This window comes from Mobula birostris, chromosome 5 (genome assembly GCF_030028105.1).
Source record: "Mobula birostris isolate sMobBir1 chromosome 5, sMobBir1.hap1, whole genome shotgun sequence".
Classification (NCBI taxonomy): Eukaryota; Metazoa; Chordata; class Chondrichthyes; order Myliobatiformes; family Myliobatidae; genus Mobula; species Mobula birostris.
In genome coordinates this window covers 47,656,549-47,680,765 of record NC_092374.1, presented here as the reverse complement: position 1 = coordinate 47,680,765, position 24,217 = coordinate 47,656,549, and the positions used below count along the sequence as shown (strand labels likewise).

Sequence of the window (24,217 nt, the reverse complement as noted above, 5' to 3'; positions counted from 1 at the left end):
TAACTTCCCGGCTCTTAAACTCGGTCTCTTGATTAATAAAGACGAGTATGCCATATGCCTTTTTTTAAATCACCCTATAAGCTCCCCACTTTAAGGGAGCTATGAACTTGGATGCTAGGATCCCTCTGCTTATCAATATTGTAAGTGTCTAGACCTTAGCAGTGTACTGTGTCCTTACATTTGATATTCCAAAATACAACAATTCGCAATTGACTGGGGTTAAATCCATCTTTCATTTCTCTGCCCATATCTGCAACTGATCTGTACTCCACTGAATCCTTTTGTCAGTTTACTACACCATCCACAACACTACCAATATTTGTATCATCTGCAAATTTACTAACCCACCTATCTTCGTTTTCATCTAGGTCATTTATACATTTATATAAACTCAGTAGTCACTTTAATAGGTACACCTGCTTGTTAATGCAAATGTCTAATCAGCCAATCATGTGGCAGCAACTCGATGCATGAAAAGCATGCTGACGTGGTCAAGAGATTCCGTTGTTGTTCAGGCCAAACATCAGAAAGGGGAAGCAATGTAATCGAAGTGACATTGACCATGGAATGATTGTTGGTGCCAGAAGGGGTGGTTTTGAGTATCTCAGAAACTGCTGATCACCTATTTTCACACACAACGATCTCTATAGTTTACGGAGAATGGTGTTAAAAACGTCCAGATACCGGCAGTTCTGTGTGCATAAGTGCTTTGTTCATGAGAGAGGTTAGAGGAGAATGACCTGACTGGTTCAAGCTGACAGGAAGGCAATAGTAACTCAAATAACTCCCAACAGTGGTGTGCAGAAGATCATCTGGAGGTATAACACGTATAACCTTCAAGTAGATGGGCTAGAGCAGCAGAAGACCATGAACGTTTACTCTGTCACCACCTTATTAGGTACAGGAGGCAGGCACAGAACTTCAGCCAGAATAAATCTCATTGACGACTATCCTCTATGTAATTTGGGCCAACCAATTCTGAATCCAAACAGCTACTTCACAATGGATCCCATGCATCTTAATCTTGTGGATGAGCCTCCCATGAGGCGCCTTGTCAAATGCCTTACTAAAATCCATATAGACAACATCCACAGCTCTGCCTTGATCAATTACATTTGTCATCTCCCTTAAAAACTCAATGAAGTAAGTAAGACATGACTCACCCCATACAAAACCATGCAAACTGTCCTTAATTAGACCATGGTTTTCCATATACTCACAAATCCTGTATCTCAGAATCGGCTCCAGAAACTTCCCTACCACTGATGTGAGATATATCATTCTATAGTTTCCAGGATCATCCTGGAAACATATCTGAGAAAGCTTCCGATATGTTAATCAGGCAGTTACTTGCAAAATGTGACTTAGTTTGAAGTTGAAATAGAGTTCATGAAAGTTGCAAGCATTTGGTTTTTGTGAATAAAATGAACCAGAATCTACTCTGTATCCATTAAGGTAATTGCATGAAATTCAATTGGGAGACAAAAATCTGTTTGTAAAAGTAGATGTGAAGACCAAAGCCCAGATGGATGAATGGAAGGTCAAAACGAAAGGAATCAGTGGCGGTATGAAAACGGAAGATTCGTCAGATGATGTTGTGGATGAGGAAACCAGGAGGAGAGATCAGATCAGTGAAATAAATGCACCTCCCCTAGATCAAAATGCACAAACTAGATGAATTTGTACAGGTATATGGGTAGGGAAGGTGGATATAGGCCAAATGCAAGTAAATTAGACTAACTCAAGAATATATTTGGCAAGGAGGAGTTGGACCAAAGGGCCTTTTTCTATGCTGTGTAACTGACTGATTTGGACAAATCAACACTGTATGAGTTGATGGAGTGAGCAGGCTTTGAATAAGTTTTGATAAAACCATAATTATGGTGACATGAAGTGCATGCTCCTAAGACCTAGGAGCAGAATTAGACTGTTTGGCCTATTGAATCTGCTCTTTACTGGTTGGCTGCATGTGACGTTGTGACCTTGTAGCCTTTGGCTAATCAAGAATCTACTAACCTCAGCTTTAAATGTACCCAGTGACTTGGCCTCCATAGCAGTTCTGTCTAAAATAAATTCTTCCTGATCTCTGTTCTAAAGGGTATTGTTTTATTCTGAGGCTTAAGCCCTTTGGTCCTAGACTCTTTGCCCCTACTGGAAATATCTCTATCCAGGCCTTTTTCATAAACCTCCTCTGAATGGTCTCCAATGCCAGCCCAATGCCTCAGCATTACATCCTTGCTTTTATATTCCAATTCTCTTAAAATGAATGCTAATGTTGCATTTGCTTTTCTTAGTACCAATTCAACCTACAAGTTAACTTTTAGGGAATCCTGCAGTAGGATCCCAAGTCAATTTGCATCTCTGATTTCTGAATTCTCTCCACATTTAAAAAAAATAGTCTATTCCTTTATTCCTTCGACCAAAGTGCATAATCCAACGCTGTATTCCATCTGCCACTGCTTTGCTCATTCTCCCAAGCTATCTCCAGACACCCTGCTTTGTCATCCAGGTTATTAACATATAACATGAAAAGTAGCAGACCTAGCATCGATACCTACAGAACACCACTTGTCACCAGCAACCAACCAGAAAAGGCTTCCTTTATTCCCACTCTTTGTCTTCTGCCAGTTAGCTAGCTTTCTGCGCATGCTAGTGTCTTTCCTGTAATTCCATGGGCTCTTGTTTAGCACCCTAATGTGTTACCTTGTCAGACGCCATGTGAAAATCCAAGTAAGCAATATCTACTGACTTTGTCTATCCTGCTTTAACTTCCTCAAAAGGATTCCAACAGATTTATCAGGCAGGATTTTCCCCTAGGGAAACCACGCTGACTTAATCCTGTTTTATGTGTATTCAAGTACCTCATTCTTAATAATGGACTCTAAAGTCTTATCAACCACTAAAACCTAGTTAACGCCTATAATTTCCTGTCTTTTGCCCCTCTCCTTTCTTAGAGTTAGTGATTTTCCAGTCCTCTGAAACAATTCCAGAATCTAGTGATTCTTGAAGGAGCACCGCTGATGCCTTCATAATCTCTTCAGCTACCTCTTCCAGATGACTATTTCATGCAGCCCAAGTGACTTATCCACCTTCAGACCTTTCAGCTTCCCAAGTACCTTCTCCATAGTCATAGTGACTACACTCCATCCTCTACCAGTTGTCCCCCAACTGACTGACTTAAATTTCTGGCATGTTGCTGGTGTCTTTCAAAGTGGAGACTGATGGAAAATGGTCCGTTCATTTGCTATTTCTCCTCCATTAGAACTACTTCTCCAGAGTCATTTGCCAGCTGTCTGATGTCCACTCTTGCGCATCCTCTTTTATATCTAGAAGTACTTTGGTATCCCCTTTAATTATTACCTTCATGTTTCATCTATTCTTCCCTTATTTCTTTTTTTAGTTGTCTTCTGTTGGTCTTTGAAAGCTTCTTCTAGTTCTCCTCTAGCTTCCTGCTAGTTTTGCAATATTGTATGCCTTCTTTTTGGTTTTATGCTGTCTTTGACTTCCCTTGTCAGCCAGAATTGCTTCATACTCCCTTTAGAATGCTGCTGCTTCATTATGATGAATTAATCTTCCATCTTCTGAATTACTCTGAGAAACTCCAGCCATTGCTGCCCTACAATCATTTGTAATGGGTTCCCCTTCCAATCGGCTTTGACCAACTCTTCTCTCTTGCCTCTGTAATTACTCTATTCAACCGCAATACCAATACATCTGATTTTAGCCTCTTCCTCTCAAACTGCAATTTGCAAAGCTAGAAAAATTGAGAGTCTGGAATATATTCCTTGGTAGATGGATTGAATCCTTTGGAAGGTCTTTTTAACAGTTGCATTTGTCTTCATTTTTGCTGTTGGGTTCCACCTCTGATGCACAGTATCACAGCAGTTTTTCTGTTAAGATGTGCAGGATATATTTTTGAATTATAACAACATTCAGCAAAATTGTGTCATAATGAAGCATTTCTTGTATACCATAAGACCATAAGACAAAGGAGTAGAAGTAGGCCATTCGGCCCATCGAGTCTGCTCCGCCATTTTATCATGAGCTGATCCATTTTATCCTATTTAGTCCCACTGCCCCGCCTTCTCACCATAACCTTTGATGCCCTGGCTACTCAGATACCTATCAATCTCTGCCTTAAAGACACCCAATGACTTGGCCTCCACTGCTGCCCGTGGCAACAAATTCCATAGATTCACCACCCTCTGACTAAAAAAATTTTTTCGCATTTCTGTTCTGAAAGGGCGCCCCTCAATCCTGAAGTCATGCCCTGTTGTACTAGACTCCCCCATCATGGGAAACAACTTTGCCACATCCACTCTGTCCATGCCTTTTAACTTTCGAAATGTTTCTATGAGGTCTCCCCTCATTCTTCTAAACTCCAAGGAATACAGTCCAAGAGCGGACGAACGTTCCTCATATGTTAACCCTCTCATTCCCGGAATCATTCTAGTGAATCTTCTCTGTATCCTCTCCAATGTCAGCACATCCTTTCTTAAATAAGGAGACCAAAACTGCCTACAGTACTCCAAGTGAGGTCTCACCAGCGCCTTATAGAGCCTCAACATCACATCCCTGCTCCTATACTCTATTCCTCTAGAAATGAATGCCAACGTTGCATTCGCCTTCTTCACTACCGACTCAACCTAGAGGTTAACTTTAAGGGAATCCTGTATGAGGACTCCCAAGTCCCGTTGCATCTCAGAGCTTTGAATTCTTTCCCTATTTAAATAATAGTCTGCCCGTTTATTTTTTCTGCCAAAGTGCATAACCATACACTTTCCAACATTGTACTTCATTTGCCACTTCTCTGCCCATTCTTCTAATCTATCCAAGTCTCTCTGCAGACTCTCCATTTCCTTAGCACTACCGGCCCCTCCACCTATCTTCGTATCGTCAGCAAACTTAGCCACAAAGCCATCTATTCCATAATCCAAATCGTTGATGTACAATGTAAAAAGAAGCAGCCCCAACACTGATCCCTGTGGAACACCACTGGTAACCGGCAGCCAATCAGAATAGGATCCCTTTATTCCCACTCTCTGTTTCCTGCCAATCAGCCAACGCTCTATCCACGTATGTAACTTTCCTGTAATTCTATGGGCTCTTATCTTGTTAAGCAACCTCATGTGTGGCACCTTGTCAAAGGCCTTCTGAAAATCCAAATATACAACATCCACTGTATCTCCCTTGTCTAGCCTACTGGTAATTTCCTCAAAAAATTGTAATAGTTTGTCAGGCAGGATTTTCCTTTAAGGAATCCATGCTGAGTTCTGCCTATCTTGTCATATGCCTCCAGGTACTCTGTAACCTCATCCTTGACAATCGACTCCAACAACTTCCCAACCACCGACGTCAAGCTAACAGGTCTATGATTTCCTTTTTGCTTCCTTGCCCCCTTCTTAAATAGCGGAGTGACATTTGCAATCTTCCAGTCCTCCGGAACCATGCCAGAATCTATCGACTTTTGAAAGATCATCGCTAATGCCTCTGCAATCTCCACAGCTACTTCCTTCAGAACACGAGGGTGCATTCCATCTGGTCCAGGAGATTTATCGACCTTTAGCCTATTCAGCTTCCTGAGTACTTTCTCTGTCCTAATTGTGACTGCGCACACTTCTCTTCCCTGCCACCCTTGAGTGTCCGGTATCCTGCTGTCTTCCTCAGTGAAGACTGATGCAAAATACTTGTTCAGTTCCTCTGCCATCTCCTCATCTCCCATTACAATTTTTCCAGTATCATTTTCTATCGGTCCTATATCTACTCTCACCTGTCTTTTACTCTTTATATACTTGAAAAAGCTTTTAGTATCCTCTTCGATATTATTTGCTAGTTTTCTTTCATAGTTAATCTTTTCTCTCTTAATGACCTTCTTGGTTTCCTTTTGTAAGGCTTTAAAGACTTCCCAATCCTCTGTCTTCCCACTAATTTTTGCTTCCTTGTATGCCCTCTCCTTAGCTTTAACTTTGGCTTTGACTTCTCTTGTCAACCAGGGTTGCATCCTTTTTCCACTAAAAATTTCTTCTTTTTTGGAATATACCTGTCTTGCACATTCCTCATTTCTCGCATAAACTCCAGCCACTGCTGCTCTGCCGTCTTTCCCGCCAGTGTCTCTTTCCAGTCAACTTTGGCCAGTTCCTCTCTCATGCCACTGTAGTTTCCTTTACTCCACTGAAACACCGACACATCAGATTTCAGCTTCTCTTTTTCTAATTTCACAGTGAACTCAATCATGTTATGATCACTGCCTCCTAAGGGTTCCTTCACCTCAATCTCTCCAATCACCTCCGGTTCATTACACAATACCCAATCCAGTACAGCCGATCCCCTAGTGGGCTCAACAACAAGCTGTTCTAAAAAGCCATCTCGCAGACATTCTACAAATTCTCTCTCTTGAGATCCAGTGCCGACCTGATTTTTCCAATCTACTCGCATGTTAAAATCCCCCACAATTATCATAACAGTGCCCTTCTGACAAGCCTTTTCTATTTCCAGTTGTAATTTGTAGTCCACATCCCTGCAGCTGTTTGGAGGCCTATAAATAACTGCCATCAGGGTCCTTTTACCCCTGCTATTCCTTAGCTCAACCTATAAAGATTCTGCACCTTCCGATCCTATATCACCTCTTTCTAATGATTTAATATCATTTCTTACCAATAAAGCCACACCTCCCCCTCTGCCTACCTTCCTATCCTTCCGATACACCGTGTATACTTGGACGTTCAGCTCCCAGAGACATGCATCCTTTAGCCAGGTCTCAGTGATGGCCACAATATACCATTCACTTTTCTATTTTTTTTTCCTTCTCCACTCAAAGTACTTTGAAGATTTGTGTCAGGTTTGAATATTGACACGAGTGAAATCATGTCACTCGTTTATCATTGTGTATTTTTGCCTCGTTGATTATTTAGTTTTGAGAGTATGTCTTTTTCCCCTGGCTTTTCTTGTTTTCTAAATGTTTCTCCTGAAGTGAAAGGAATTCCTGTGTATCATGCTGAAAGAAACTGTCTCGTGTGACAGTTTTTAGAAGTTGCAAAAATTTGTATTTAAAACTTAATTTTTCCCGCGGCTAATTTGTGGTATATTTGAAATATCAGTTTATTTGTTTATTGATTTTCTATTTATTTCTTTTTGATCTAGGTCCTACATTGAAGCTGATGGCAATTTATTTTCTGGGCCTGTCTATTCCTCATCTTTTGACCATGTATCTATTTTGGACTGCATTTGAAATGTTCACACCTATCCTCGGTCGAAGTGGGACTGAGATACCTCCAGATATTGTACAGGCTTCTATCATTGCAGCATGCACAATCATTCTAACAACTTATTTTGTAAGTTATCACTTTACTTTTAAGCTTTGAAGTTTTAAAAAGGTAAAGCAAAGGTATGTAATGTTTTGCTGAACTGAAATGGAAAATTGTTAATAAACATTTCTTAAAGGCACAGTTAAGTTTTAGTTTTGAGTTGCATCCCTTTGTAGCTGTTGAAGTCCTGGTCAGACCGTACTGCATGTCAGTAAACTGATCTTAACATTGAATTTTTGTAGCTGCATGTAGGCCGTTTCACCTAACAGGCTTGTGTCATTTTTTCACCCCAATTTGATTTAACTTCCCTGATCCAAAACTTAATTTGATGAGAATCAGCAGAAGCAGGTCCCTTTGTATCTCATCCCTGCTCGTCATGTTGCCTATCTACACTAATCTTGTTTGCCCACAATGTGCCCCTATCCCTCTTGTGCCTTTTCTACCAAAATGTCTGTCTAAATGCCTGATAAATATTGCAAATTTATATGCAACCCTGAGTTCTTATTTAGCTTTATCAAATGCATTGGTGATATGTTAACGGAGATGTTCAGTGTTCTCTAAATAAATGTTTGATTGGGAGCTTCATGGCATCATTCGTTGCTCACCCTTCTCTACACCTCTTCCAGCCTTCTGACTTTGGTCAAAAATATTATAAACTACAAAGATGACCAATGTCTACTTTGCTTTCAATTTTATGCCTTAGTAATATTTTGTTTATTTGGGTGAGGTGTGATGAGAACTCCCTGATATCCAAGCATTCCTCTTCTATTTATAAAGTGAGTTCATGCAGAATATTTTTAGGTTAAAACATTGCACATCTTCTCTACTGTGCACTTGCTTGGTATAACTGCTCTGGCAGGTTACCCAGATCAACTTCAAATTTCCTGTTATGCTCATCTAATTCTTTCTTTAACAGATTTCTTTAATTTTCCATTCGGATCACCAGGCCATTAGATTCAATCAGATTGTGTCATGTTTATAACTACATTTTGATAGGAACTTGATGGAAAAACCTAGTTTGTCCATATTGTGGCCTTTGATTTATGTTTTGGGTCTTAACCTGTGGGGAGTGTGACGTGACAATGCGTTTCAATATACAAGTATTTTTTTGCGATTGCTCCAGCCACAGCTACTGTTTATAGCCACAGTGTCCGCAAGCCTAGCAAATTCAACCCCCATCCAATACTTTTACTTTTCTCTAACCCCCTCCCCCCTCCTCCCACCCCCATCTGACCATTAAATCCTTTAACACAGACTTCCCATGCCTCAGTCTTTATGTGCAGTTACAGTATACTTACTGACAGCTTCCCAACAAAACTAGTGCAAACCCATGGTTTTGATAAACCTCATAGTCCCCACTTCCTTAGCAATGGTGTTGTGTCTTCTGCTTTCAGTTATTCACTCGAAAGGTATTTTTTCTAGGTAAGCCTGATCTACCTGTGCCGCAGTACCAAGTGGAGTCTGCTGAGTTTGGCGATTGTGTTTCTGGGTTCTGCCTCCCTTGTGTGTAGTGGAGTGTTCTTTCCGTATTCAGGTGAACCTGCTAGTCCACATCCCAAACGGATCTTCCTGCAGGTAGGAGGTACTTTGATTAATTGCAACAGAGCTTGCTGGCTCTACTAAATGCCACAAAGAAGGGCAACTTATATTTTTACATAGTCTTTTTTAATCTCAGGAGACAGCAAATATTTGCAGTCAGAAGTATTTCTGAAGTCTAAAATCTTGTAAAATAACCAAATTGCTTACTGTAACAGGGTCAGAAATGGCATTGGGCTAATGCTCTGCTTTTGTAGGTGATGTAAATAAGGTAGGTAGATTCCTATTATTCTTCAAGAAAAGAGATTTGGGATAATTTTAGCCACATCTGATGGGGCAGATGTGGTCTCACTCAAGGTATAGCATCTCTGACAGTGTTGCACTCCGTCAGCACTGTGCCAGAATGTGGGGTTGCATGTGGGCGGGATAGGATTTTGAAGTCTCGTTCCTCCTGCCTCTGATCGGAAGGCAGAGCAGATGATGCAGAGCACTCAAGACATAAACAGCAAGTGGAAATGCCCAGTTCTGAAATTTTAATATGATCCTTTAAACAGATTTAAACCGCAGGTTTTGAATTGTGTTCAGGAGGCTGCCTGAAGATGCAGTAAATCTGGATAATTGTGTTTAGTATCCAGAGTGTTGGAGTCAGTAGGCCTGATCAGGCAAGTGTGATTTGAGAAGTGGTGGCTTGTCTCAGTTAGGAAATATACTTGTTTTAGTATCTCATATAGACTTGCTACTTTGGATTTACTTCTATTTCCACTTTAAACTTTAGTGGTTAGCTCTAGAGTGAACTTTGACCTTGGACTTCATTGCAGCTCAGAATGGCTTGTATGGATGTGCTGTAAGTGGGGGTGGGGTGGATAGAATTGGGTATGTGATGAGAACATTAGTTGGCACATCCTTAGTTCATGAATCGTGGGTAAAATCTGTGCAATGGTGGATTCGGCTGGGTAATTTTTTGTCTTCATCACCTCACTGGTAATCAGAGTTGTTTCTTAGTCTTTATCTGCATGCTTGATTGCACTCCCTGGTGCCCTACCATTCACTGTATATGTCCTGTGCTGGTTTGCCTTCCCAAAGCGCAACACATCACACTTGTCTGCATTAAATTAATCTGCCAGTTTTCCAGCTGGTCCAGCTTTCATGGCTTTCTGTGCTGTCTGCTTTGCCCCCAGCCGTGGTGTCAACTGCAAATTTACAGATCCAGTGTATTCACATTGTCATCTATATAATGATCTGGTTGATAGAGTCCTTGCTAACGTCCGTATAGACAATTTCCATTGCCTTCATGAATTTTCTTGATACTGCCCTTTCTATCCCAATACCTACCCTGTGCTTTAGAATACCTTCCTATAACCTGCCCAGAACTTAGTGATAATTTTCCAAAACTCTTTAGATTCTGTATTGGTTCCTGAGGTTTGGAGGGTGGCTAATGTAACCCCGCTTTTTAAAAAGGAGGGAGAGAGAAACCAGGGAATTATAGACCAGTAAGCCTAACATCGGTGGTGGGGAAAATGCTAGAGTCAGTTATCAAAGATGTGATAACAGCACATTTGGAAAGTGGTGAAATCATCGGATAAAGTCGACATGGATTTGTGAAAGGAAAATCATGTCTGACAAATCTCATAGAATTTTTTTGAGGATGTAACTAGTAGAGTGGATAGGGGAGAACCAGTGGATGTGGTATATTTGGATTTTCAAAAGGCTTTTGACAAGGTCCCACACAGGAGATTAGTGTGCAAACTTAAAGCACATGGTATTGGGGGTAAGGTATTGATGTGGATAGAGAATTGGTTGGCCGACAGGAAGCAAAGAGTGGGAATAAACGGGACCTTTTCAGAATGGCAGGCAGTGACTAGTGGGGTGCCGCAAGGCTCAGTGCTGGGATCCCAGTTGTTTACAATATATATATTAATGACTTAGACGAGGGAATTAAATGCAGCATCTCCCAAGTTTGTGGATGACATGAAGCTGGGCGGCAGTGTTAGCTGTGAGGAGGATGCTAAGAGGATACAGGGTGACTTGGATAGGTTAGGTGAGTGGGCAAATTCATGGCAGATGCAATTTAATGTGGATAAATGTGAGGTTATCCACTTTGGTGGCAAGAACAGGAAAACAGGTTATTATCTGAATGGTGGCCGATTAGGAAAAGGGGAGGTGCAAGGAGACCTGGGTGTCATTATACACCAGTCATTGAAAGTGGGCATGCAGGTACGGCAGGCGGTGAAAAAGGTGAATGGTATGCTGGCATTTATAGCGAGAGGATTCGAGTACAGGAGCAGGGAGGTACTACTGCAGTTGTACAAAGCCTTGGTGAGACCACACCTGGAGTATTGTGTGCAGTTTTGGTCCCCTAATCTGAGGAAAGACATTCTTGCCATAGAGGGAGTACAAAGAAGGTTCACCAGATTAATTCCTGGGATGGCAGGACTTTCATATGATGAAAGACTGGATTGACTAGGCTTATACTCTCTGGAATTTAGAAGATTGAGGGGGGATCTGATTGAAACGTATAGAATTCTAAAGGGACAGGCTAGATGCAGGAAGATTGTTCCCAATGTTGGGGAAGTCCAGAACGAGGGGTCACAGTTTGAGAATAAAGGGGAAGCCTTTTAGGACCGAGATGAGGAAAAGCTTCTTCACACAGACAGTGGTGAATCTGTGGAATTCTCTGCCACAGGAAACAGTTGCGGCCAGTTCATTGGCTATATCTAAGAGGGAGTTAGATATGGCCCTTGTGGCTAAAGGGATCAGGGGGTATGGAGAGAAGGCAGGTACATGGTTCTGAGTTTTATGATCAGCCATGATCATACTGAATGGCAGTGCAGGCTTGAAGGGCCAAATGGCCTACTCCTGCACCTATTTTCTATGTTTCTATAACTGACGTCAGCTCCCTGGCCTATAATTTCCAGTTTATTCTTCAATTCTTCTTGAACAACTGAGCAACATTAGCTATCCTGCAGTCCTGCAGCACATCACCTGTGGCTATGGATGTTTTAAATACATCTTTCAGGTCAATTTGCCCTTTAATTTCTGCACCAGCTTTCCACAAGGTCCTAGAGAATACCATGTCAGGTTCTGTGGACTTATCTACCCTATTTTGCCTCAAGACAGCAAGCACCTCTTCTCTAATCCAATATGGTCCACCTCACTACTGTTTTGCCTCAGTTTTACAGACCCTGTGTCCTCTCCCAAGTAAATACAGATGCAAAAAATCCATTTCAGATCTCCCCCATCTCTTTCAGCCCCATGTATAAATGACCACGCAGATCTTCAAGAGGACCAGCTTTGTCCTTTGCCATCCTTTTGCTCTTAATATATCTATAGAAGCTCTTGGGATTCTCCTTCACCTAGTCTGTCAGAGCAACCTCGTGTCTTTTAGTCCTCTTGATTTCCCTCTTATTTTCCTCGAGTGTTCCCTTGCAATTATTATACTCCTCAAGCACTTCACTTGCTCGTTGCTGCCTTTTCCTGCCATGCACCTTCTTCTTAACCAAAGCCTCATTATCCCTTCAACCAATGTTAGCCTTGCAGGAACATGCAGACTCTGAATACTCAATATTTCAGTTTTAAAGGCTTCCCACTTGGCAAGCATCTCTTTGCCAGAAAACAACCTACCCAAATGCACACTTTCTAGATCCTTTCAAAAGATGCCATCAAGATTGACCTTTCTCCAATTTGGAGTATTAACCTGAGGAGCAGTCCATAAGACATAGGAGCAGTTAGGCCATTTGGCCCATCAAGTCTGCTCCTTCATTCCATTATGGCTGATTTATTAGCCCCCCCCCCACCCCATTCTCCTCGTAACATTTGACACCCTTAATAATTAGAAACCTATCAACTTCCATTTTTAATATAGTCATAGTCATACTTTATTGATCCTGGGGGAAATTGGTTTTTGTTACAGTTGCACCATAAATAATTAAATAGTAATAAAACCATAAATAATTAAATAGTAATATGTAAATTATGCCAGGAAGTAGTCCAGGACCAGCCTATTGGCTCAGGGTGTCTGACAGGAATGTACCCAATAACTTAGCCTCCACAGCATCTGTGGCAATGAATTCCACAGATTCACCACCCTCTGGCTAAAGAAATTCCTCTTCATCTCTGTTATAAAGGGACACACTTCTATTCCAAGACTGGTGGCCTCTAGTCCTAGACTCCCCCGCTACAGGAAACATACTCCTCATGTCCACTCTATCTGGGTCTTTCAGGAGGTTTCAATGAAATCTCTTCTCTCCCCCCCCCCCCCCATTCTTCTAAACTCCAGTGAGTATAGGCCATGAGCCATAAAATGCTCCTCATATGTTAATCCCATCGTTCCCGAGATTATTCTTATGAATATCCTTTGGACCCTCTCCAATGCCAGCACATCTTTTCTTAGATAAGAAGCCCAAAACTGCTCTCAATACTCCAAGTGTGGTCTGACCAATGCCTTGCAGATGATACAAAGATTGGTAGATAAGTGGGTAGTGTTGAGGAAACAGGTAGGCTGCAGAAGGACTTTGACAGATTCTGAGAATGGGCAAGAGAGCGGCAAATGAAATACAATGTTGGAAAATGCATGGCCATGCACTTTGGTAGTAGAAATAAATGTACAAACTATTTTCTAAATGGAGAGAAAATCCAAAAATCTGAGATGCAGAGGGACTTGGGAGTCCTTGAGGAGAAATTGCAGGAAGAGTTGGTGGTGAGGAAGGCAAATGCAATGTTAGCATTCATTTCAAGAGGTCTAGAATACAAGAGCAGGGGTGTTTTGCTGAGGCTTTATAAGGCACTGGTGAACCTCCTAGAGTATTGTGAACAATTTTGTGCTCCTGATCTAAGAAGAGCATTGGAAAGGGTTCAGAGGAGGTTCACAAGGGTGATTCTGAGAATGAAAGGGTTTTTAGCTCTGGATCTGCACTCACAAGAATTTAGAAGGAATGTGGGGGGGATGGGGAGGATCTCATTGAAACCTTTTGAATGTTGAAAGGCTTGGACAGAGTAGATGTGGAAAGGATGTTTGCCATGGTGGGGGAATCTAGGACAAGAGATAGAGGGTGTCCATTCGGCTTTAGGATAGAGGGTGTCCATTCAGAACGGATGTAGAGAAATTTCTTTAGCCAGAGGGTGGTGAATTTATAAAATTTATTACCACAGGCAACTGTGGAGGCCAGGTCATTGGGGGTATTTCTGGCAGAGCTTGATAGGTCCTTGATTAGACATGGCATCAAAGGTTACAGGGAGAAGGCTAGGGAGTGGAGTTGAGGATGGGTTTAAAAAAAAGATTGGCCATGATTGAATGGCGGAGTAGTCTCGATGGGCCAAATGCCCTAATCCTGCTCCTGTGTCTTATAGTCTTATGAAGCTTCAGCATTACACCCTTGCTTTTGTATTCTAATCCACTTAAAATGAATGCTATCATTGGTCTCGGCCTGAAACGTCGACTGTACCTCTTCCTAGAGATGCTGCCTGGCCTGCTGTGCTCACCAGCAACTTTGATGTGTGTTGCTTGCATTTGTCTTCCTCACCACCAACTCAACCTGCAAGTTAACCTTTAGGGAATCTTGCGCCAGGACTGCCAATCAAGTCCCTTTGCGCTTACGATGTGTGAATTTTCTCTTTGTTTAGAAGATAGTCTATGCATTTATTCCTTCTACTGAAGTGCATGACGATATACTTCCCTACACTATATTCCATCTGCCACTTTGTCCATTCTCCCAATTTATAAGTCCTTCTGTAGACTTCCCGGTTCTCCAACAATACCTGCCCCTCCACCTTTCTTTGTATCGTCCGCCAACTTCGCCACAAAGCCATCAATTCCGTCATTCAATTCATTGACATATAAAGTGAAAAGAATCAGTCCCAATACAGGCTGCTGCGGAACACCGCTAGTCAGTGGCAGCCAATCAGAAGAGGCCCCTTTTATTCCCATTCTTTGCCTTCTGCCAGTCAGCCATCTGCCAGTTAGCCATCAGATCCAAAGTGTTTCCTCACACACACTTCTGTCACCTGTCCTGTCTGGTTCCCTATCACACTCGATCCAGTATCGCATTCTCTGTACTTGGGCCCTCTATATATTGATAAAGGAAACTTTCCTAAGCGCATTTGACAACCTCCATCCCATCCAGTCCTGTTACAATAATGGGAGCCCCAGTCAATATGTGGAAAGTTAAAATCACTTCTTATCACACTTATTTTTCTGGTAATTCCCTGCTATCTCTACAAATTGGTTCCTCTAAATCCTGCTGAATATTGGGATGTCTATAATATAATCCCATGAACGTAGTCATTCCTTTCTTATTCTTCCGTCCCACCCATAAAGCCTCAGTAGACGAGCCCTCCAGTCTGTCCTGTCTGAGATTGGTGTGATTTTTCCCTGACTAATTATGCCCCCCCATCCTAAATAACAGAACCCCCGAAACACTGAGCAGCCAGTATTGCACCTCCCACAACTAAGTCTCACTAATGGGAGCAATATCATACTTCCAGGTGCTGATCCATGCATGTTCTTAAGCTCATCTGCATTGAAATAGGTGCAACTCAGAACATTAGTCCCACCATGCTCAAAGTTTTGTTTCCTATAATTGTATGTAGGCTTAACATCTACTTTCCCCAACGACCACTCCACTACGTGCCCTGGCACACCGTTCCTTATTGGTTAAGGTGCTATAAAAATGTAAGTTATTTTTAAAATTACATTGCAAATCTATCAAGCTCTTAAGTAAATGGGATACTAAAAAAGGTGCCAATTGTGTAAATTATCAGCAAATTCTGCAGATACAACTTGCTTACTACCACAAATTTGAGGTAATGATGTGCATTATCAGCCCACCATTTTACCTTGCCCAAATTAAAATGGGGAAATCAGGTTAAAAGTGAGAAAAGGTTCTGAAGGTGAAACTTGGGGAAAATATGACACTTGCTGTGTGAACTGGAGAATTTTGACATGTCTGTAGGCTGATTGCAGAGAGAAAATGTTGACTTCTCTTTCTCTTTCTTCTTCAGCATATAACACGAACTTTTCACAGTGTTAATGGAGAAGTGGTCAAGAAAGATTCTGGCATCTGGATCAATGGATTTGATTACACCCTCATGTCCCATGTTACTCCGTATATACCTGAAATCAATGATACATTGAGGAGCCCCTGTGAGAACGCACCTTTTTGTGGATTCCCTTGGTATTTACCTGTTCATAGTTTTATCAGGTGAGAAATTTGCTCTCCTCCCACCTTGTTTCCATTTCTGCTTTCTTGAAAACATTGCACCTTATTAGGACTGGCTGCTTTGTTTGCCACTATTTGTCCAAAATTATACATTTAAGAGGTGATTGACTGTGGGTTGGAGCAGATTAGGGTGAGTGGATGAATGTCTGTCAACCCTTGTTTCATGATGTGAAAAGCCTCCTCTTGATATTTGTCCCTGATAATGGTACAGGGGTCAAACATGCATTTGACCCCGGTACTATTACTAACCTCTGAGACCCATCTGTTTTTTCACAGACAACAATTCCATTGTAGCACTATTTCTGATAAAACCATCAATTAATGTTACTTCTTTTTTGTTTAGATTTCAGATCTAAAAGCTTATTGACTAATGTTTACTGTTTTCTAGGAAAAACTGGTATCTGCCAGCTTCAGAACTTCCAATCAGGGAACCTGTTGCTTTCAGACTTATTTCCAAGTACAAGCTGCCTTCACAATCTATTAACATGACCTTTGAGGTGGATGGTATGATAATTAAAATATTAATTTCTCCATAAAATACGTTATACAAACGTTGTAATTATATCTAAATATAAAGACTTTTCTCTGATGGACTACAGGTCTGATTTTGAAGAAGAATATCAACAGCAAAAAAAAAAGAGCCATCATTTACAATCTGAGAATGACTTAGGCACACTGTTTTGAAGTGTTAACGGTTTCTTCTTTGTCATTCTGAAGGTTTGTGGTGTTGCAGATAGTGTACAGAGCTGGACTGAGAAGTGGCAGGTTAGGTTCAAGCTGGAAGTGTGAAGTGATTCACTTTGAATGGTTGAACGTGAGGGCAGAATACAGGACTCTGAACTGTAGAGCAGAAGAACAGGCTCTGCAGCCCAACAGTGTGCAGGAGCAGAGGGATCTTGGGGTTCATATCCAATAATCCCTCAGTGTTGCAGGGTGGTTAAGATGATGCCTGGTGTGTTGGTCTTCATTAGTTAGATGAATTGATTTCAAGAGCTGTGAGGTGATGTTGCAGCTTTATAAAATTATAGTTAGACCATAGTTGGAATACTGGGCTCAGTTCTGGTCTGCTTCTTACAGAAAGGATATGGAAGCTATTGAGAGGGTGACAAAGGGTCTCGGCCTGAAACGTCGACTGTACGCCTTCCTAGAGATGCTGCATGGCCTGCTGCATTCACCAGCAACTTTGATGTGTGTTGCTTGAATTTCCAACATCTGTAGAATTCCTGTTGAGAGGGTGCAGAGGAGAATTCTAGAGCTTTTCTCTTTGGAGAGGAAGAGGATGAGAAGCAACTTAATACAGATGTTCAAGATAATAAGAGGAATAGATAGAGTGATCAAGTTGCACCTTTTTTCCACGTTGGAAATGGCTAATATGGGGTTTGGGGGTGAGGGAAAGGATAACTTTAGGGTGTTTGGAGGAAAGTATGGGGGGGATGTCGGAGGTAGTTTTTATTTTTAAACACAATGTGGTTGGTGCATGAAACACACTGCCAGGGATGGTAGAGGCAGATACAATAGGGACATTTTCGAGACTCTGAGATAAGCACATGGATGAAAGAAAAATAGAGGGCTGTGTAGGAGAGAAGGATTGGATTGATCTTGGAGTAGGTTACAGGGTCGTGAAAATGTCATAGGGCAAAGGTCCTGTACTGTTCTATGCTCTATTCCCAGTATTTTCTGTTTTTCTTTCATTTACAACATTTATTTTAGATTTAAAATAGCTGATGCCTAAATTGCATAATGTTTAAATTTGCCATTTACTGTAATCCCTGCACTTTCACTGTGGTTCTGCTGTGTACATTGTTAGTGTGCTTTAATAATTAGAGTAAGAACTAGTTAGACAATGTATGATCTTAGTGTTTTCAGTTAAGTAATCCATTTAATCACCTAAATTGTTGTGTTTGATGTGTGTTGCTTGAATTTCCAGCATCTGCAGAATTCCTGTTGTTTACGTAAATTGTTATACTTTTTCCATTTGCATGATTGTGGTAATGAGTTAATAAGTTAACTTTGATTTAATTTTAGCTTGCTCTACATCACCACCTGATGGCGAATTTCTGTACTGCATTTTGCGCTTAAGTTATTAAAATATTTTAAAATAACGGAAAAAGCTGATAAAAAGCCTTAATTATTATTCCACTACTTTTGTGAAAACTTAGTCACATCTATTTTAATTCTGTTCATCTTTTATCACATGTATGCACTTTTATGAGGTTGTATCTTGCACATTCACTTCACCACTCAAAATGGTACATGAAGTTGAGAAAATCTACAGCTACTGGAGATCCAAAGCAACACACACAAAATGCTAGAGGAACTCAGCAGGCCAGGCAGCATCTATGGAAAAGAGTACAGTCGACGTTTTGGGCCGAGACCCTTCGTCAGGACTTACGAAGGGTCTCGGCCCAATACGTCGACTGGTCACTCTTTTCCATAGACGCTGCCTGGCCTGCTGAGTTCCTCTAGCATTTTATGTGTGTTGCATGGTATGTGATGTGTTGCATTGAATGGCTGCTGTTCCTGTTTAACTGCAAATCTGTTTCATTCAAAAAAAGACAAGTTGCCAATGAGCTCTGATGATTTTGTATTCAGTAGTTTTATTAGAAAGAATTGGGTATGAAAGGTGATTTCTCTCCATGCCTTATTACACCTTTCCTCTTTGCATAGGTCCCAGTCACATTACACTGTACATTCGGCCACGTGAAGGTTCTTCCATAATCAGGTCGTCTGTAGGGAATGCAAGTTCTTTATACAGCACTGATGGAGATTACTTTTTCTTCTATTCCCATGGGCTACAGGCTCCCCCATGGCAATTTTGGTTGGAGATCCAGGTAAACCTGCTTTATCTTGTAGTATTAATTTAAAAGCAAAACTTGTATTACCTATTAGGGGATGAGATAGGGAAGTGGCAGAAGTGTGTGTTGGGGGAACACTTTGGAGCTGTAATCATAATTCTGTTGATTTCAAGTTAATTATGGAAAAGGATAGGCCTGGTCCTCAGGTTGAGATTTTGAATCGGATAAAGGCTAATTTTGATGGTATCAGAAAGTATCTGTGAAGTGTGGATTGGGACCGGTTCATTTCTGGCAAAGCTATGTTTGGTAAGGGAGGCCTTCAAAAGGGTAATTTTGCAAAGACAGAGTTTATGTTTCCGTCAGAAAAAAAGGAAGTGCGTTGTAAACAGAGGCCGCAAAGAACAAATGAGGCACTTGAGTATAAGAAATGCAAGAGAATATTTAAGAGGGAAATCAGGAGGAATAAAAGAAGACTTAAGGTTGCTCTAGTGAAGGAGAATCCCAAGAGCTTCTACAGATAGATTAAGAGCAAAATGATAGCTTGTTAAAAATTTGGTCCTCTTGAATTTCAGTGTGGTCATCTATGCATGGAGCCAAAAGAGATGGGGGAAATTTTAAATGGATTTTATTTGCAGCTGTATTTACTTGGGAGATGGGAACAGAGTCTATGGTACTGAGGCAAAACAGAAGTGAGGCCATGGACTGCTTTTGGATTAGAGAAGAGGAGGTGCTTGCTGTCTTGGGGCAAATTCGAGTGGATGAATACCTATGGCCTGAGAAGGTGTTCCCTCAGAGGCTTATGCAGCAATGGCAGCATCCTTAGCCATGGGTGAGGTGTTGAAGAATTGGAGGATAGCTAATGTTCTGTTAAGAAAGGCTCTAAGAATAAATTGGGGAGTTATAGGCTGGTGAGCCTGACATCAGTAGTGGGTAAGTTATTGGAAGGTATTCTTAGGGACTGGATATATATGTATTTGGATAGACAGGGACTGATCTGGATAGTCAACGTGGCTTTTTGTGCGATAGATCCTGTCTAACCAAACTTACTGACTTTTTTTGAGGGGGTTGCCATGAAAGTTGATGAGGGAATGGCAGTGGATGTCATCTATATGGATTTTAGCAAGGTCCCACGTGGGAGGCTGGTTAAGAAGATTTAGTCACTTGGCAATAAGGACGAGGTAGTAAATTGGATTTGACATTTGCTTCACGAGAGAAGCCAGAGAGTGGTAGCAGATGTTGCCTTTCTGACTGGAGGCCTGTTACTAGTGATATGCCACAGGGACTGGTGTTGGATCCATTGCTGGTTGTCATCTTTAGCAATGGTCTGGATGATGTGGTAAACTGGAGCAGCAAATCTGCAGATGACATGATTCGGCATATAGTGGACAGCAAGGAAGACTATCAAAACTTGCAGTAGTTCCTGGACCAACTGGAAAAATAGGCTAAAAATGCTGGATGGAATTTAGTGCAGATTAAGTTTGAAGTATTGCACTTTGGGAGGACAAACCATGGTAGGCCTTACACAGTGAATGGTAGGGCACTTAGGAGTGTGGTTGATCAGAGGGATCTGGGAATACAGATCCATAATTCCTTAAAACTGGCATCACAGGTAGAGAGGGTTATACAAAGAGCTTTTCACACATTGGTCTTCATAAATCAAAGTACTGAGTACAGGAGTTCAGATGTTGTATAAGAGATTAGTGAGGCCTAATTTGGAGTATTGTGTACAGTTTTGATCAATAAAGTATCACCGAGATCAAAAAAAAGTACAGAGAAAACTTAAAAGGATGTGGCCAGGTTTTGTGGACCTGAGTTATAGGGAAAGGTTGTGTTGGTTAAGTCTTGATTCACAGTACAAAATAGTATAATAAAATAATAATATACAAAATCATGAGGGGTATAGATAGGGTAAACGCAGACAGGCTTTTTCATTGATGTTGGATGAGATTAGAACTAGAGTTCATGGGTGAAGAGGGAAAGGTGAAATGTTTTAAGCAAAACAGGAAAGATGGTGAGAGTGTGGAATGAGTTGCTGGGGAAGTGGTGGATGTGGGTTTGATTTCAACATTTAAGAGAAGTTTGGATAAGTACATTGATGGGAGGAGTGTGGTCCAGCTGCAGGTCGATGGGATTAGGAAGAAAATATTGCAGCAGGGGCTAGATGGGCAGAAGTTCTCAATGATTCTGTGTCCCCCTTGACTACAGGCAATGATGTGAATCCAATTACATTGACTGAGATGAGTCATGATGCATGTCCATGGAACAGAATTATTTTAGCAGGAAATTATTAAATTGAGATATACAAGTTGTTTTAGAGCTTCTGCCTTTACTCTAAGCTCTGTCAGCTGAATTTTCCTCCCCAGTCCTGGCTGTGAACTTGCAATTCTGTGTATGGCATTCCTTGTCCAATTTAAGGATGATGTGCATTGAGAACAATTTGGAGGCTTGTTATGCTACAGTACTGTGCAAAAGACTTAGGCACACATATATAGCTAGGGTGCCAAAGATTTTTGCATAGTTGTAGCCCCCTGGTCAGCCTCAAGCTTGCTTTCATCTAGGGGAAGCAGCCTTCGGCCCCACCAAACTCGGTAATCAGTTTGTGTAGATGCTGTGTGATGTTCCCCACCACGCCAAATAACAGAGAGTACACCATATGCGATTAAATGATTACACTTTATAAGTATTACTTGGTGATGGGTTAGTAGAAACAAATACAATAAAGGCGCCAAGTCAGTAACTCTTATCAGTTCTGTGCACAAATAATTCGTTGGAGCTCTTACAGAACTGGCTCTCTCTTTCCTCCAGTTGATGTCCTCCAAACTCCGCCAACCCTCGAATGGGACCACCCTTGGTGGTCGACCAAACGCTCCACACGTGTCTGTCCTCATCTCCTCTCCTCCCGAAAAGCCTGGGCCTCGGACTCCTGCTCGGGGTCCATTCCGTCGCCCAGTTTACTGCATTTCTCGGGTCGCGTCTCCTCCCTCTGTCCCCATCGCGCCTTCTCACCAAAGCCCGCGAAAAACAATAGCTTTCACACACAAGAAAGAATAACATCTATCCCAATTGGTTAGCAAATGAATACAATTCCTGCTATCAGTAATTATAACCCATACAAGCTGCTACCGTTAACTCAGCAGTTAACATTAGAGAAGCCATTTTATTAGCCTTAGCAAATAACATGAAAGAAACCCCTTACATAGTATTGTAGTAATTTTATGTCTGTATTGCTGCTGCAAAACGAAATTGACACGAGAGTGATAATAAACCTGATTTAAATACGCGTCTCCATTGTGGACTGAGAGTGGGACAGGAGCAGAGGAGGAAGCACCAGAGACATTTTGTACTGATCTATAAACCAAATCTATTGTTTGAAATCAAATGACCTTGCCTGGTGTGTCTACACCTGTGCCACCCCATCCCTTCTCTCACTTGCCCCACACCCCTCCCACGATGCTCCACCCTTGCCAGTCCCAACATCCTTTGTTTCTGCCAGATTTGCAAACTCACTCTTCTGCTCCTTGTTGACATACAGTATTGGGCAAAGATCTTAGGCATCCTAGATGTATATACTTTTGCACAGTCCTGTAAATCCTGGAATATATGGCTAGTCTTGAGTTATTCTTTTTGGATTAGATCACACCTAAATCAATATAACTTCTGGTTACCATACCTGATGAAGGACATGGGCTTGGAGAAATTCCAACAACAGCTTACTCCAAAGCTGTATTCTAATGTCCATATTGAGAGTGAGGAATAAAACTGGGCTGGTTTTTCCAGCTGTACAGAGCAAGGCAAATGGCTGAACAGACTAGATGGTGTTGCTTCTCTCATGTTCTCAATCTGACCCTGTGGTGTTCCTTAATGATTTATTTCATTGTTTTGATTAAAAAATAATTTCATAATCTTTGTAAAAATGTCCTTTTTTTTAGACTGTAGACCCTACTCCTGATGAGATGGTGGTTATTGCTGTAGCTTCTCATTATTTATTTGGAGATGAACAAAGGACAAGAGAACTTATTGCTCTTGAAAAGAGATTTCCAGAATGGTGTTTTATATCCAGCTGGACCAGTACATACAACTTGTTTGTCTTCTGAAACTAGGTAAGAGATGGAGACAATATACCCTATGTTGCTACACCATCTCTGCAAGGGCAGCAAACTATCTTGAATGAGGCCATAATTGCAATAATTATTCAATTTGATGATGACTGTTTTGGAACGAAGGAAAGACTGATCAAGTGAAGCTTCAAGCTATCGCCAGAAACTTCTTGGCCCTAAGATGATTAAAAAAATATCACTGATCTTCTTGACTCATTTTGCTGTGTTTAGTCATGTATTCATTGGCAATGCTTCGCCTCAGTGAAGACCAGCATACTTTCTCCACAATTCTCTTAAATTTCTAATTATTTGCAAGGAATTAGTTGTGAAAGTCACCTTGAACTAAGACTTGAGATGCAAGTGTACAGAGACTTGAGTGTATTGTTGTTAACTGCCTGTCCTTGATTTATGTTGGAAAATGAATACCTTTACAATAAAATTTAGGATTAATGGAGGAGGTGAAGCAATATTACTGTGAAATAATTAAGACTTCAACCATTGCATTTCAGAGGGGAAGTGGATTTGTAGTGCAAGATGTTCTTGAATCAAATAATGCACTCAGAATATTTAAGTTGTTCTCAGGGTATTAATCTTTCCCTCTGTTGTCAGCTGTCTGGTTAATTTTAACAAAGTTCAAAGGGATACTGTTGAAAATGGTATTAGATACTTATGATGCTCCTGGCATTTAAAAATTGACACAAGGTATTTCTGAAAGTTCACAATGCTCATTTATCAGATGTCTCTTGCACACCTTGGGAGGAGTAAATAATCAGTCAAATTCACCAGCTGCTATTGAACAAGTGCTCCGCCCGAAGCGATTCTTAATACCATACACCCAGTATGCTTGGATCCAGAGTGTGAAATCATACTCATTTTATTAAGAATTTAACGATCCTTTTTTTTAAGCCAAGTGTAGATGCACCAGTCTGTTTTTCAATCATGTTTTAATTGACACAGTGTTGTGTGGAGTTCCTTCACAGAATGCTTTTTAAAGTTTTATATTGAGCATTGTTTACATTAGAGGTAGTGTAGTTATTATTTCTTTGCACTGGCATTTGGATCTGAATTGAAATGAAACTGCACAAATACAAGAACAAAAACTTTTGGGGTTAGATTTAGTATGAATGACTGTTTCTTTTATGCCATAATTTTGTTAAAGCATCTGTATCATGTTAAAATTGAACTGAATTTTTAAAAAAATTAAAATTAATTACTGCTTCAATACTGAATATTCTAGCAATGTTAACTGGTAACTATGGTATAATTGAATA

General features: G+C 41.0%; 1 protein-coding gene across 1 annotated transcript in view; it reads left to right on the top strand.

Moving 5' to 3' along the window:
* LOC140197680 (endoplasmic reticulum metallopeptidase 1) overlaps positions 1-23,401 on the top strand; it is a 65,898-nt gene extending 42,497 nt beyond the window's left edge. The window contains exons 10-15 of the mRNA XM_072257990.1: positions 7,141-7,331; positions 8,727-8,879; positions 15,837-16,036; positions 16,443-16,558; positions 18,722-18,885; positions 22,779-23,401. Coding sequence (XP_072114091.1) covers positions 7,141-7,331; positions 8,727-8,879; positions 15,837-16,036; positions 16,443-16,558; positions 18,722-18,885; positions 22,779-22,943 — 989 coding nt within the window. The 3' untranslated portion in view covers positions 22,944-23,401. The remainder of the gene's footprint in view (positions 1-7,140; positions 7,332-8,726; positions 8,880-15,836; positions 16,037-16,442; positions 16,559-18,721; positions 18,886-22,778) is intronic.
* The last annotated feature ends 816 nt before the right edge of the window (positions 23,402-24,217 follow it).